Source organism: Vipera ursinii, assembly GCF_947247035.1.
Source record: "Vipera ursinii genome assembly, chromosome: Z".
NCBI lineage: Eukaryota > Metazoa > Chordata > Lepidosauria > Squamata > Viperidae > Vipera > Vipera ursinii.
In genome coordinates, this window is record NC_139517.1 from 18,283,496 (window position 1) to 18,297,985 (window position 14,490).

At 38.9% G+C, this 14,490-nt stretch overlaps 1 protein-coding gene and 1 long non-coding RNA gene across 2 annotated transcripts in view; both read right to left on the minus strand.

Moving 5' to 3' along the window:
- The window catches only part of LOC310648670, a 71,698-nt gene that overhangs the window by 21,493 nt on the left and 35,715 nt on the right, over window positions 1-14,490 (minus strand). The window lies entirely within an intron of this gene.
- KASH5 (KASH domain containing 5) overlaps window positions 1-14,490 on the minus strand; it is a gene marked incomplete at both ends in the record, with an annotated part of 31,576 nt that overhangs the window by 12,394 nt on the left and 4,692 nt on the right. The window contains 9 exons of the mRNA XM_083377429.1: window positions 56-170; window positions 6,493-6,557; window positions 6,924-6,983; window positions 7,885-7,941; window positions 8,075-8,152; window positions 8,647-8,697; window positions 9,601-9,718; window positions 10,553-10,714; window positions 14,158-14,338. Of these exons, the coding sequence (XP_083233555.1) occupies window positions 56-170; window positions 6,493-6,557; window positions 6,924-6,983; window positions 7,885-7,941; window positions 8,075-8,152; window positions 8,647-8,697; window positions 9,601-9,718; window positions 10,553-10,714; window positions 14,158-14,338 (887 nt within the window). The remainder of the gene's footprint in view (window positions 1-55; window positions 171-6,492; window positions 6,558-6,923; window positions 6,984-7,884; window positions 7,942-8,074; window positions 8,153-8,646; window positions 8,698-9,600; window positions 9,719-10,552; window positions 10,715-14,157; window positions 14,339-14,490) is intronic.

A 14,490-nucleotide genomic window follows, 5' to 3' on the forward strand; every position in this document is an offset into this window, starting at 1 on the left:
TTCCAAATTAGAAATCTCTATGTCATTATCTATCTTTGTAAGTACAAGAAAGTACCTGAGACTCTACATTAGATGGGTAGGTCCACACATCCATGTTCTTTAGAGTCAATTCAAGAGCCTTGCTATTGCCAGTGTGTTCATTTGTCAGGCTTTGTTTTGATTCCTCCTTGCTGGGTTGAAAAAAAAAGATAACTTATTAAACACAGATACAACAGAAAACCTTTTCAGTCTGAACTGAGGAAACTTTTAACAATAAGATTAAAATGCTCACTGTACATGGACATTTCCCTTTTCTACATAACAATGGCAGAACATGCCTAGAAACTCTTTTTTGCCATATCCTTAAGACATTGGCAACTCATATTTAAGGCAGTCTTAAGTTGTCCTTAGCTGTTCTAATTTTAAAGTAGTTTTCCCCTTTAAATAAGCATAAGTCATAACAGATTTTCTGTGAGTATAATCTTCACCTTCACTTTACATACCTGCTAGGTATGTAAGCCACAATAAGCAAGGGAGGAATCTGGAATGCTATCCAGAACTAGTTGATAGTTATAATAAGTTTGCAGAATCCAAGCTGGGGCATTCAACCAGGACCAGAGGTTTAGTCTTCCAAGCTTTTGGACTCATGCTGGAGCCCATCCTCAGGGAACTTCTCTCTACCATAATGTGTTCTTTGGGCTACTTTATGTGTCATATTTATGTGGTGCCTCATTGGTGTGGCTTCCTAGTGCGTAACTGGTGTTGATGGCCAGCTACTGGTTTCCTTGTGTTGTCAAGTCCTTTGCTCCTAAGTACCTGATAAGCTAGTGGGTAAATCAGCACTCCTGTTGACTGACAAGGGACACATTTCCCAGGCTTCAATCATTTCCCTGGCTACTTTTGTACCTGCTCAGCCAACAAACTTAGTAGCTGTGAAATTGAATGTTATGTCCTTGTTCACTGCAATGTGAGGCTACCAATGAGTTTGGGTCTCCTCATCTAACCGCTCGCTTGTGTTCTTGCAGTCGGGCGATTAGCTTCCTCCCCATCTGTCATACACAGTCACAGGGGCAATCCATGCAGGGAATCTAGTAGAAGTATCTCCCAACTCCAAGTGATCTTTGCAATTCCTGATTTGTCCTTGTATTGTAGCCTCTGTGCAGCGCGCAGTGTCCACTTGCACATCTCGGAAGCTGCATTCTACTGCTTCCAAAATGTTTTTGATGTATGGCAGGTGGGCCATAAAGTTGGTTTTATACATTCTTTCTTCATTTCTCTTCCTTGCATGTTGTACAGGCATCTTGCAATAAATGCTTGTGGGTACCTATTCTGTCTGAATTGTTCACGTAGGTACCTTTTCTCCAGTTGTTTAGCTTCCTGGGTACTACAGTGGGTTCTCACCCTACCATATATTGTTTTGACAGTGGATGGTTACTGTTGAAACAGAACATTTGCAGTGTTGGTGACCTTGCAATAAACCATGGTTTCTAGGCTTCCATCTTCCTGCCTCTTGACAAGCACATCTAAAAGTGGTAATTGTCTAGCTGCTTCTTCTTCCGTTGTGAATTGTATGTCTGGAAAAATGGGAGTTCAGCAGAGTATGAAAGTCTTTCATTGCTTTTCTTTTGATGATGACGACAAACGTGTCATCCACAGAGTGGCACCAACATTTCAGAGTGCAGTTTTGAAAGGCATGGTGTTCTAGTTCATGCAGGGCAGTGTCTGCATTGACTCCTGATATTGGGGATCCAATGGGTGTCCCTTTTATTTGCTCATCCATCTCCCTTTTGAATGTGAAGAAGACATGTTGGCAGTACTGGAGTAGCTTCATGATTTATGACCTGGTTAGGTTAGGTTAGGTTAGGTTAGGTTAGGTTAGGTTAGGTTAGGTTAGGTTAGGTTAGGGACGGGGTGGCTCAGTGGGTTAGGACGCTGAGCTTGTTGATCAGAAAGTCGGCAGTTTGGCGGGTCGAATCCCGAGTGCCGCACAACAGAGTGAGCGCCTGTTACTCGTCCCAGCTTCTGCCAACCTAGCAGTTTGAAAGCACGTAAAAATGCAAGTAGGAAAATAGGGACCACTACGGTGGGAAGGTAACAGCGTTCCATGCACCTTTGGCGTCTAGTCATGTCGGCCACATGACCACGGAGACATCCTCGGACAAGTGCTGGCTCTTCGGCTATGAAACGGAGATGAGCACCGGCCCCTAGAGTCAGAAACGACTAGCACGCATGTGCGGAGGGAACTTTACCTTTACCTAGGTTATTGTTTATCTGTGCTGTACTCTTCTTCTGGTTTTTTATCTATTAATTCGTATTCTAAGTGAGGAGGGATGGATGTAAATAGGGGAACTACGTCAAAGGAGACCATGATCTCATCAGGAGCCACATTTAAGCCTTGCGGTTTTGTCGAAAATTGTACGGATAAGCTCGAGAGTGGACTCAGGCAGCTTAAATGTTGTGCCAGCCATTTAGCCAGGTTGTAAGTAAGGGTATCTTGTAGCGCTATAATAGTCTGAGGGGGACTCCTATTTTGTGTGTCTTGGGGTGTCATAAAATCTCGCTGGGGCGGCATCTGTTGCTCTCATTTTCCAACCTTTTTTTCTGTTATTGTCTCTATTTACATCTCTCTTGGAAGAATTCAAGTGTTAAAAAGAACAGTTTATTTCCAAGGAGGTCTGGGTATTCCCAATCACTCGCCCGATTTATAGCTAAAGTCTCGATCAAAGAATATCTTTGAGACGTAAAACATCCTCCCTCATTCAGCAATGTCATCATTGTTCCTACCTTCCCCCTTTCTCTGATAGAAGATTATTTCGGTCTTGTTTATGTTCCTGATTCTTCGATATCAGTCTACCACCAGTTGCAAGGCTTAACTGAGGCATATTATGTGAAACTGGAAGTAATGCCTTGGTATCATCTGACCCATTCTTGCTATGTTTCTAGAAGAGAAAAGGAATAGCTGCTGGAACAATGAATTTCACATTAGGTCTTTATCAGTTCTTAACAAGACTGAAAATAGGACTTTTTAACCTACTTAAAAAGGTTATGAAAGTAGCGCTATCATATATAAGCTACAAATATCCAGATAATTATTATCCAGATAGTTAAAGAAAGAGAAAAGTACAAGTGAGGGTCTATCTTTCATATGAAAGAATAAAGACAATGCTTTGAATTCTAATTAAGTATATATATATATATATATATATATATATATATATATATATATATATGGATCCTTGGTTTTTCGGGTTTTTCCCCGCGTAGAACTAAAGGTGTAGGCGCAACATTTCTAAATTAAGAAGAAGAAAGTTATCTTGGTGATTTTTATAGGTTCTTTTAATCCATTACAGCAGATTTCCAAAAGCAAAAGGGCTGAAAATAAGTCATTGTTGGCTAACCAGTCACCTTCTGCTGATGGGAATGTATATGAGTAGATGAATGTGTGCTGAACTCCTGAACAGCATCTGCTGAAAACTGGACATGCAAAGTTGAATTGGCTCCAGATATCACTTGGGGTTAATTTAAAAAAAAAAACCTAAAAAGAGAAGTAGGGGCTACCAAAACAATGTGCCCAAATCAACTTTTGGAATCATTTGCCACAATTAAAGCAGGAGTTAAACTTTAAGTGCTCACTGCTATGAAATCTACAGCATGTGTCAGGAAAAAGGGGGGTGGGGAACCCAGTGTACTTGTGATTCTATACTTACCTGTTCTGTCAAAGAATCAATGCTTCCTTCAGCCACTGGATGTATCACCAAAGAATTCAACATCCCACACAGAGGACTAGGCAAGCCACATTCCCTACTGATCTCCTGCTACATACAACAAAAGTGTATCAAGTCATAGTTCGCGGAATGTTGTACAGTTAAATATTTATTAAAATAGCATTTCATGACAGAGATTGCTTTTTTCTAACACTCAGAGCAAAATATTTTGTTCTTGGCAAAATGCTATTCCACTCCAAGAAAATCTGCTTCTACTACATATGTTATATGCATTATAACTATAACAATCCAGGATTGGCCTGTAATGTGATAATCCCACTCTGGTACTGGACTGTAGTGTAACAACTCTACAGTATAAGACAACTCAACTAAGTATAAGACAACATAGGTGTGACCATCCAACTTTAACTATAATTTAATATTAGCATCTCTACAGGTACAGTATTGTGCAACAGTTTAAATCTGAAAAGAAAGATATGTTTTGGAGCATGGATACAGGTAGCACAATTGCAATTCCTTACATTCATCTTCACAAGAATACAAAAGGAATTATGCAATTCCAGGAGGCAGATATTTTGAATTTGAATTTGAATTTTATTGAATTTATATAACGCCCTTTCCCGAAGGACTCAGGGCAGTTTACAGGGTACTTAAAACATCGATACAAAATTTAAAAACGATTAAAAAGATTAAATTAAGTTCCTGAAAAAATATAAAAACCCCGATTAAAACTCTCAGCCTGGGCCGGAAAGTTCAAAGAGCCAGGTCTTCAGGTCCCGGCGAAACGAAGGTCGGGGGCAGTCCTAAGCTCCGCGGGCAGCTGGTTCCAAAGGGCAGGCGCACCCACAGAGAAGGCCCTCCCTCTGGGTGTTATCTGCTGGCAATCTTTTACCGGTGGTACCCTGAGAAGACCCTCCCTGTGGACGAAGGGAACTTGATGCCGGCAGCAGGTATTCCCTCAGATATCCCGGACCCAAGCCATTTAGGGCTTTATAGGTCATCACCAGCACCTTGAATCTCACCCGGAGGGCAACCGGAAACCAATGCAGCTCGCGGAGTAGAGGTGTTACATGGGAGTATCGGGAAACCCCGATCACAACTCGCGCGGCCGCATTCTGCACCAACTGAAGCCTCCGAGTGGTCCTCAAGGGCAGCCCCATGTAGAGAGCATTGCAGTAGCGTTTTGTGTGGAATGAAATGGTAAAGCCAGAAGCAAAAGAATCTGAGATCAGACAGTACTATTACCAAAACATGCATAGGTACCCTACACATTCAGAGCTGAGAAATGTAAAAACATGTAGAGGGATTGTAACATTTAAACCATGATTTGTTTATAGAGGGCTTGATCACGTAGGAACTGATTTTAGTTGTCTGGGCTTCTATCTGTAGTAAAAGTAACTTATTTATCTGAGTCATGTCTTTGTCTCTTCATATTGCTCTGGGGTGCAGATTTGTGTTTTCAGAAATTTATTGTCAAATCCTGGGTGAAACTCTGCCAGGTTTAAAGAATTGCAAGCAGGTAGTTTAAAAGTGCTTTTTTTTTGCCCTTAAATTCAAACAATCCCAATCTTTACCGACTTTCCAAAGATTAATCTAGCATTTCATAAATTTCTTAATTTTAATAAACTTGTTGCATTTGCAGTTTTATTAGATTTATTATAACTGTCCCATTCTAAAAGATCCTGAGCAAATTTACAATTTCAAAGAATTAAAAGCTTAACAACAAAACATAACAGCCTTAGTAGTCAAACAAACAATCAAACAAACCCACAACAAGGGTTCCACTAATACCGGGCCTGGGGAAAGAGCCAGGTCTTAAAAGTCTTCCAGAAACCTAAGAGAGTTAGTTTTGTTGGCTAGGTCTTACTTGGCTCTGCTTGTACTTCGAAGAATGCAAGTAGCAATTCTCTATTCATTTCATTGTGTGGTTAAGATGCAGTTAAATGCAAAATGTTCACGATAAATTTCTGGTTTCTATTCTTTAATACATTCCCAGTTTATGTTCAAAATACCCAAGATTATTATCAGTTCATCTAAAGCAGGAGTGTCAAACTCACAATGTCACATGACATGTCGCGACATATCGTGATTTTTCCCCCATTGCTGGCAATGGGGTGGGCGTAGTTTCGGTGTGACGCATCTGGCCCGCAGGCCGGCAGTTTGACACCCCTGATCTAAAGCAATGGCATAACTCTCTAAAAAGAAATGCTTCTTACTCTACGTGATTCTTCAATCTCTTTGTAGAGTGACTGTGCGGATCTCTGTATGGAACTATTCATGTTTTGTAGAGAGTCTGTTGGCGGCCTGCATTAAAAAAAAATACTGCTGAGTTGTAGAAAAATTTCCATTTCTGTTACATTGCTGCAGCTACACATCTGGTATGAAAAATGGTTTAAATATATATAATAAAACAGATTGAATAAATTGGAAAAGATTGTATTTATTCTTTATTAATCATTTATTCTTGTTCAATAAAAAGTCCTCCCAAAATTAAGATATAGTTAAGCTAATATAACAAAAAGGCTTTATATTACATATGCATTACATAATTTCTTGTGAATAAATATAAGATTGACCATGATTCAGGCTGAAAAAGAATAATGTAATTACAAATTAGCCTCAAGATTTGTTGGAATAGCAGTTATGTATGGTATTTATTAAATATCACTTTTTAGTCTTTCCTTAAAAATACAGTTTGTAGCAAATATTATAGTATTAGCATTCAATAGGCATTACGGCACATCTTAAAACGTTCACACTAAAAATATCCAATGCTGCTAACACTTACATTTTTAGGTCTTGATAGGACTGACATAAGTGTTCTTGAAGCCTACTAACTTCCAGTTTCAATTCCTATATGGACAGTACAGTATAAGATTATGTACAACACCTGCTATAATAGTGCAGAGAAAAGAAGCAAGACAGCAGCCTAACAGAAATATCTAGAAATCTGCATAGACTTACCGTACTTTATAGGAATTTCATTAACATTTCAGTAATTCCATTGATGTGGAACACTTGCCATAAACTGAAGCAAGGGTTGAAAAACCTGTGAATCTTTACCTTCCTAATATGAGTTACCAATACTTTTACAATTATGGAAGTGAAGTGGGAAACTTGAGGATAATAATCTGTTGACATTCCAAGCAACCTTGTGCCTGGATTGCTTAATGACACTCTGGCTAGATTCCTTCTTGTCACAATTAAAATGTACATCACCTGTACCATCATTTGATATTCATCCAGAGTTACTGTAAGTTCTTCAATTTGTTTTGTTTTCTGTAAATATAAACATTAATAAAATCCAAACAAGAAAGTAATTCAGCATCACAAAGCAAACTGTGTTCTAGCAAAGATTTTGAAAGTAGCTATCTGAAACTAGGAATTGCTTCTTTTTTCATAATCAAATTAAATTGAACACTGAAGTTGTAGTGACACCTAGGGATTCCTGAATGCAGCAACAAAACAAGTTAGCCGGAGGTTGTCAATTATTTTAACATCAGAAGAATCATTTTGAATTGCTGTAAAATGTATACCTCTGCAACATCAATTTTTCAGGCTCATAAAAGTCTGAAAAAGTGAAGCAGCTTTAATAAATTAGTGGTGATGAGTGTTTAAAATGGTATCTGCATTTATTATTATAGCTATGATAGCAAAAACTCTTCAGTTGTTTTAATCCCTATAATCATAATAGCATAGAACAGTGATGGCGAACCTTTTAGAGACTGAGTGCCTAAACTGCAACCCAAAACCCACTTATGTATCGTCGGGTGCTGGGTGGGCGTGGCCCATTGGGTGGGTGTGGTGCATTGGGTGGGCATGGCTGCAGTGGTAACGGCAGACTGGGTGGGACTAAAAAGTTCAATCAATCAATTCCAACTTTGCGAGATCTTTTTTTTTTCCCGCAAGAAGTTGAAATTGATTGATTGAAGCTTTTTTTTTTTTGCACATGGCGGTGGAGGCCTAAAGTGAAAAGTTTTATAAAACCCAGCTTGAAGGCCTAGGACTGGGATGATGGCGCGCGTGTCCACAGAGAGGGCTCTGCGTGCCACCTGTGGCACGCGTGCCATAGGTTCGCCACCACGGGCATAGAATATCATAAGACGCACACTGTTATTTTACCTCCCCACTATGACACAGCTACATTTTCAGTTTGGCATACTCTGGACAAACAACTTACCTTATTAAGGGCAGCATCTTTGCAGGAGATATGATTTTCATACTCAGAGAGTTGTGACTATGAGGAAATAAAAATACAAGTACGGTAGTTGCAATCAGATAACCAAATTATAAGCACTGCAGTTAACTACCCAACTAGGGGTACACTGACATTTTTGATAAACTATGTATACAATTCAGCTCATTCATACCTTCATTTTGGCTTTCTTTTTAAATAGCTTTTTGATTTTACCCTCTGAGCTTTCCTTTTCCAGAAGCAACTTTTTGTTCTGGAAGACAAATAGAACAGATTATTAATGTTTCTTACCTCTGTGTGTTGATGGTGTTTTGATTAGTTTCTTTTCCAGCTGAGTGAGGAAGATAATAAAATCCAACGTGCAAGGAGTAGTTAATAGATACAATTACACTTTTATGGGGGTAACATGCAATTTCATGCAGTGATTCTTGTTGAAATAAAAGATTATTAGTTGTACAGGTGTTAAAAAATATCTCACTTTTATTCTGACACTGTCAGAAGGCAGCCTTAAAGTAAGAATGTGTGTTAGGCATTGTTACTCAGTATCTCAGAGGCAGGTTAGGCAATTGTAGTGACTTGGAACAGAAGTTAGATAGGGTCAGCAATGAGGATAGAAAATTTCAAGCTGGTACAATTTTCTGCTGCCTTTGAAATTCTGTTAAACGGAAGTGGCTAGTAAGCCCTGCAATTATTTCAGGCGTAACTACTATAACCTCACTTTCTGAACTCTGCCCCTCTTTACCTTACCTCATCCTGAAGGTTATCCATCTTAACAGAGAGAAGATGCTGCTCTTTTTCCTAAAGTATATAGAAGAAAACATATTGACCGAATGGCCGTCACAACAGTTCTGAAAAAAGTTGTCTCCACGCTATATTTTCATGGCGATGCAGTCATTAAGTGAGTTTTATTTATTTTATTTATTTATTTTAATTTCATTTATATCCCGCCCTTCTCCGAAGACTTAGGGCGGCTTACAAGCTTAGCAGTAGCCTTCATTCTATGTATATGCCTGCTTATTAGGGCTTTCACACACACCCCAAGCGGCATTATTACAAAGTCAGCTTAATTGCCCCCAACAATCTGGGTCCTCATTTTACCTACCTTGGAAGGATGGAAGGCTGAGTCAACCTTGAGCCTGGTGGGACTCTAACCTGCACTAATTGCAGGCAGCTGGTGTTACTTAAGGAGGCATTAGCCCACTGCTCCACCAAGTTGCCTCCAATGTTGCAATTTTTTTTTGCTACGCTTATTAAGCAAATCATTATTGTCATTCAGTGAATCACACAATCATTAAGCAAATCCAGCTTCCCTCATTGGCTCTGCTTGTTGGAAAGCCCCAGGGAAGATCGCAAACATTGATCGTGTGACCCACACACACACACACACGCATGCCGGTTGCCAAACACCCACATTTTGATCATGTAATCTTAGAGACACTGTGATGATCCTAAGTGTGGGGACCAATAGTAAGTCACTTTTTAAAATAATTGTAAATACAGGTGAAACTCTAAAAATAAGAATATCGTGCAAAAGTTCATTTATTTCAGTAATGCAACTTAAAAGGGGAAACTAATATATGAGATAGACTCATTACATGCAAAGCAAGATAGTTCAAGCCTTGATTTGTCAAGGCTTAATGACTGCATCACTTAGCGATAGAGTTACCTTACAGGGTAGATTAAATGTACAGAGAGACCTACCAGCTGCCGCACTTGTATGTGTAATCTATTATTTTCCTCCTCCATACTTTTTGAAAAAAATTTCAGATCTTCCAATTCATTTGCCAAGACTTTAGCTTGTTCCAGTGTTTGTTGGTTACTGTAATATAATAAAGTATGTGTTCAGTCGTAATGGTCTGAAGTCTGCCTTTAAACTTTATTAACATGAATATGTGACGAACAGAAAACAAAGTTGAAAAAGAAAGGGAGAAATAATAGCTCAAAATTTAGACAGAAGTTAATCTAGGCACAAACCTATATTGGGAAGCTGGCACTGCAGAAAGAAGCAAAAAAAAACATTATAAAAAGATGTTGACAGAGAAAAATATATGAGGTGTTAAGACATGTTCAGTGTAGAGGGAATATTTCAAAGGTCTGTACTGATCCCTCACTGAGTTACTTCTATGTTTAAATTTCAGCAATATATGCATAGTAAGGTAAAGGTAAAGGTTCCCCCGCACATGCATGCTAGTTGTTTCCGACTCTAGGGGCCGGTGCTCATCTCCGTTTCAAAGCCGAAGAGCAGCCCTTGTCCGAGGACATCTCAGTAGTCATGTGGCCGGCATGACTAGACGCCAAAGGCGCACGGAACGCTGTTACCTTCCCACCATAGTGGTCCCTATTTTTCTACTTGCATTTTTACATGCTTTCGAACTGCTAGGTTGGCAGAAGCTGGGACGAGTAACAGGCGCTCACTCTGTTACGCGGCACTCGGGATTCGACCTGCCAAACTGCCGACCTTCTGATCGACAAGCTCAGCGCCCTAACCCACTGAGCCACCGCATCCCTAATATATGCATAATGTTGCATAAAGGCGTCAAATTATTTTTTTTCCTTTTCCTAAGTACTTTCTCACATTCTTAATGTACTAGTTGCATTCTGAGATTCATCCTTATCAATCCTTACAATCATGTAAGGCAGTTCTGCCATTTACCTTCTCAGCTTCCCTTTCAGTTGAGAAATCTCTTCAGAGAGTCTTGAATTGAGCTCTTCAGCAGCCTCAATAGTTCTCTGTAGTTTAACATTCTGCATTGCTAGCTGTTTGTTGTCATGGTGTAAGTCCTCGATACGGTCTGTCAAATCAGTAGCCTCTTCCCTTCTTGGGGAAAAAACAGAAAAAAAACCCAAACAATAAATTGGAAAGTGATTTTTGCAATGATATTCCATTACAATGCTAACTATGCCACACTCATCATTACATACCCTACGTGTTCTGAACCAGCCCTCTTCTGGCCTTGTAAAGGCAAACCCCTATTTAAGAAGAAGAGACTGGAGGGCTTCCAAGGCTAAAAGGCATCTGCCAAGATTTAATTACGCAGTTAACAAAAACACAAGAGCTTGTCTTCTCAAGCGGAAAAGTTGCTTTCAGCAACCAGCCCCTCCCCAAACACTCCTTTTATAGAGAGCTCAGGGCGTGGTCTCCCTGTGCCTCCTCCCGAGGAGTCTCACAGCCTTTCTTTGTTTGTTCCTGCTCGACTGCCTCCTGCGTCGGGCGTCCTTGAACAGGGCCAGCTGTGGGTCATCTTCCTCCGCACTCTCGGGCTCACGCAGCTGAGAAGAGGTCCCCGGCTGAGGACTCTGCAAAGCCTCCAAATCATCATCAGCCGGTTCGTTTCCCTCCTCCCCCACATCTGAGTCATCCGATACATCGGAGCCGGCTGTCGGACCCACAGGCTGGCCCTGAGTCACAACACTACGTATGGTATGCAACATTGGATCAAATATTTTATCTTAAGCAACAAATTGTTCGTTACAACTGTGGGGTCCAGAATAATTGTGAACGGACAGTTCCTATTGCCAATAATTCTGTCCACGCTGTGACAATGGCGGTCGTCGCTCTGACAACAGGGAATCAGCAGCCATTTTTACTTTTGCTTCTAACGTGCCTTTTCTATTCTTTTAGAGTTCAGGTGTAGAAGGGGTGGGTGGGATGAACGCTTGACGGTTTAGCTAGCCATAACAGCGTAGAAGTATGGGAACTCAAGGACATGGTCTGATAAGATTTTGGCGGGGTGAGAGGCCGGCGAGGAAAGCCTGCGTCTTGCGTTAATTGGGGAATGTGATTTATGACAGCGTTTCAGGGATGGGAATTGCAACTTGTTACTTTGTATCTGGGGGGAGGAATCTCAGTTTTGGGTTCAACTATGTAAGTGCCGATATTTTGTTTCCGAATAAAATGTTCTTTAAAGAAGAATTCTTGCCTTGAAGTTCTTTTACTGGTTTCATCTATCGGAACCATGACATACAGTATTCACTGTTCTTCTGATATAAGTGGAAGTAACCTTTCACCATTTCATCTATTATCAAAAATACTGGGTATATATACCTTTTGTTGTGTACTATACATTTAAAACCTTATTCACCTCACTTCTTATACAAAACGTTTCCATAGTGGCTGACAAATAGTACTGTAAGTCAGTTAGCTAGATTGTACATACACCACATATATGTAGAAAGTAAGCAGAACATTTTTTTTTAAAAAGACTTTTTTTTACCTTGAATACATGAAATTTTGTGGCATATAATTCTTTTTAAAACTATCTTAGCAAGAGAGTAAGGATTGACTATAAGAATAATTCCAGAAGATATTACATCTTGAAATAGCATTACTGTATATCATATTTTTTCTACATTGTGTTGAAGAGGTTACTCATGTTCATACGGCATTATTGAGAAAGCTAAACAAAAATATAAAACTACTTCTCTTATCAGTCTTTATAATTAACACATGCTTCTCAAAATTGATACTATGTGAGATACGTTTATTGGAGTTCCACCTTTAGTTTACATTCTTTATTATTGGCATACCGCACTTCTGCAAACTTAGCTTGTCGCAGTCAAACTACAGCTGATACTGATGCTGTGTGCTTCAATTAAAAAAAGCTCCTGCACAATATTTATGGAATAAATTTTAGAAGTATCATTTGAAACTTAGGTACGTGCAGCCCCCTGCATTACCATCCCACTGGAAGTCCAGTTGACAGTCCAAATGGATACTATGCATGTGGATAAATACTGTATAAATACTGTATAAATACTGAACAAGGAGAAAATCAGATATTTTCTCCATTGAAAATCAGTAACTTGAGGAACTAAATCAGCACTGAATGACCTTTTGATTTGCCACAACCTTAATTTGTTTGTCCTACTAAGTGCTAGCAGAATATTTATCCAACCTTCTGGAATTATAAGAAGACTCTTAATTGATATAAAAATAAACTGAAGATCATGTTTGACATAAAAATAAACTGAAGATCATGTTTGCCATATTTTGATCGAAACGTTTATACAAATGCACTTTAACTCTTCAAAACTGGGCATCTCATCTAGGATCAAGGGCATGGGTACTGGAAATGTTGATGGCAAAACTCAGGAGTGAAGGTTGAGGATATATTATAAAATGATAGTATTCAGTTACAGGCACACAGAAACATAGATGAAGATAGCAGCAAGAATAAAGAAACCAGAATTAATATTGCCTGTATGGGCAGAATACACTTGATGAAAGAGTCAAGAATGTTCACTCTTTGGGTAGGAGAGACTTGCTACTGGAATAAGGTAGTTATTTGCAGTTTGGTGAAAATATGTAACCTTATTGAACTGTGGGCAACGAAACATAAAAAATGCCACATTACAAATCCACATGCCAGACTGCATTCTCATGCAGCATACTCCGCCATGTGCAACAGGAATCCAGAAGTATCAACAGATGACGAACCTACACCAAACTTTATTACCAACAAACAAAAGTTTGGAAATACTCTATTTTACTTATTCAATTTTGGCAGTAATATTTATCCATTATGTTCAATTCTATCAATTTTCAGAATGCACAATTATGCCATTTATTTGAATCATTTTAATTTCTTGGCTTCAAATAGCTCCAGATATGGCAAATTTAAATCCTGCAATTTTACACTAATGACCACTCTTCCAAAAATGCAACATTTAACTCCATTAACAGTCTCTTTGAGATTCAAGGTAAGAGATTTAGCTGCCTACTTTCAGGATATTTGCAAGCATCATTTTATTCATCCTCCATTAAATAGGCGCCTCCCAGAAATGCTGTATTACAACTTTCAATCTTTCCATTTTCAAACAAAATAGCTGATACCTGTACTGAGACTGTGGTAATTTCAGGCCAACTTTTTAGTTTTATCCCTCCTGTATTTCAGGAAAACTTGTAAAGCTTTTCTTTTCCAGATAGCAGTAGAGGAGTTCCATAAAATGCAGATCAGATCTGTAGCACACGTGGCTTATTTATATGGATTTGGGTTTTATATGGATTTGGTTTCGGGGAATTTTAAATGTTCATTGTTTACTGTTCATTGTTAACCATGTAAGGCCTTTGAAAATTGGTGACATGAACATAAAGTAAAACAGACATTTATCATGCCTAACTTTCTTTCATATAATATCACAAAAATCACAACATTTGAGAACAATGGATTAATGGATTACAAATGGATTAATCTGGGAAAGTTAATATTGATGCCAGAGCAAACTGTAAGACAACTTCTCAATACTCTTAATACTCACCCTTCCTGTTGACAGTCTGCAATCCAATCTTTCATAACAGAGTAGAAGGTAGAAAAATCAACAGTAAGTCCTTGTTCTTCAGGGTCCAATCTCTTGTAGAGAGACTGAAGCCTCCAGTCTTCACAGCTTTGCCCTGTCATTTCTTGTAAGTATTCAATGATGTGGGAAACAGAAACATGTCCTATGATCAGAATAGAGTGGATTAAGAATGTGGATAGACAGTCCAAAATTATATGTACTATTCTTTTAATGAAACACAGGCTAAACTGATATAAATATAAAGAAATCTGTACTAGAAAACTAATATATAAGGCCAAAGATATTAAACTGATT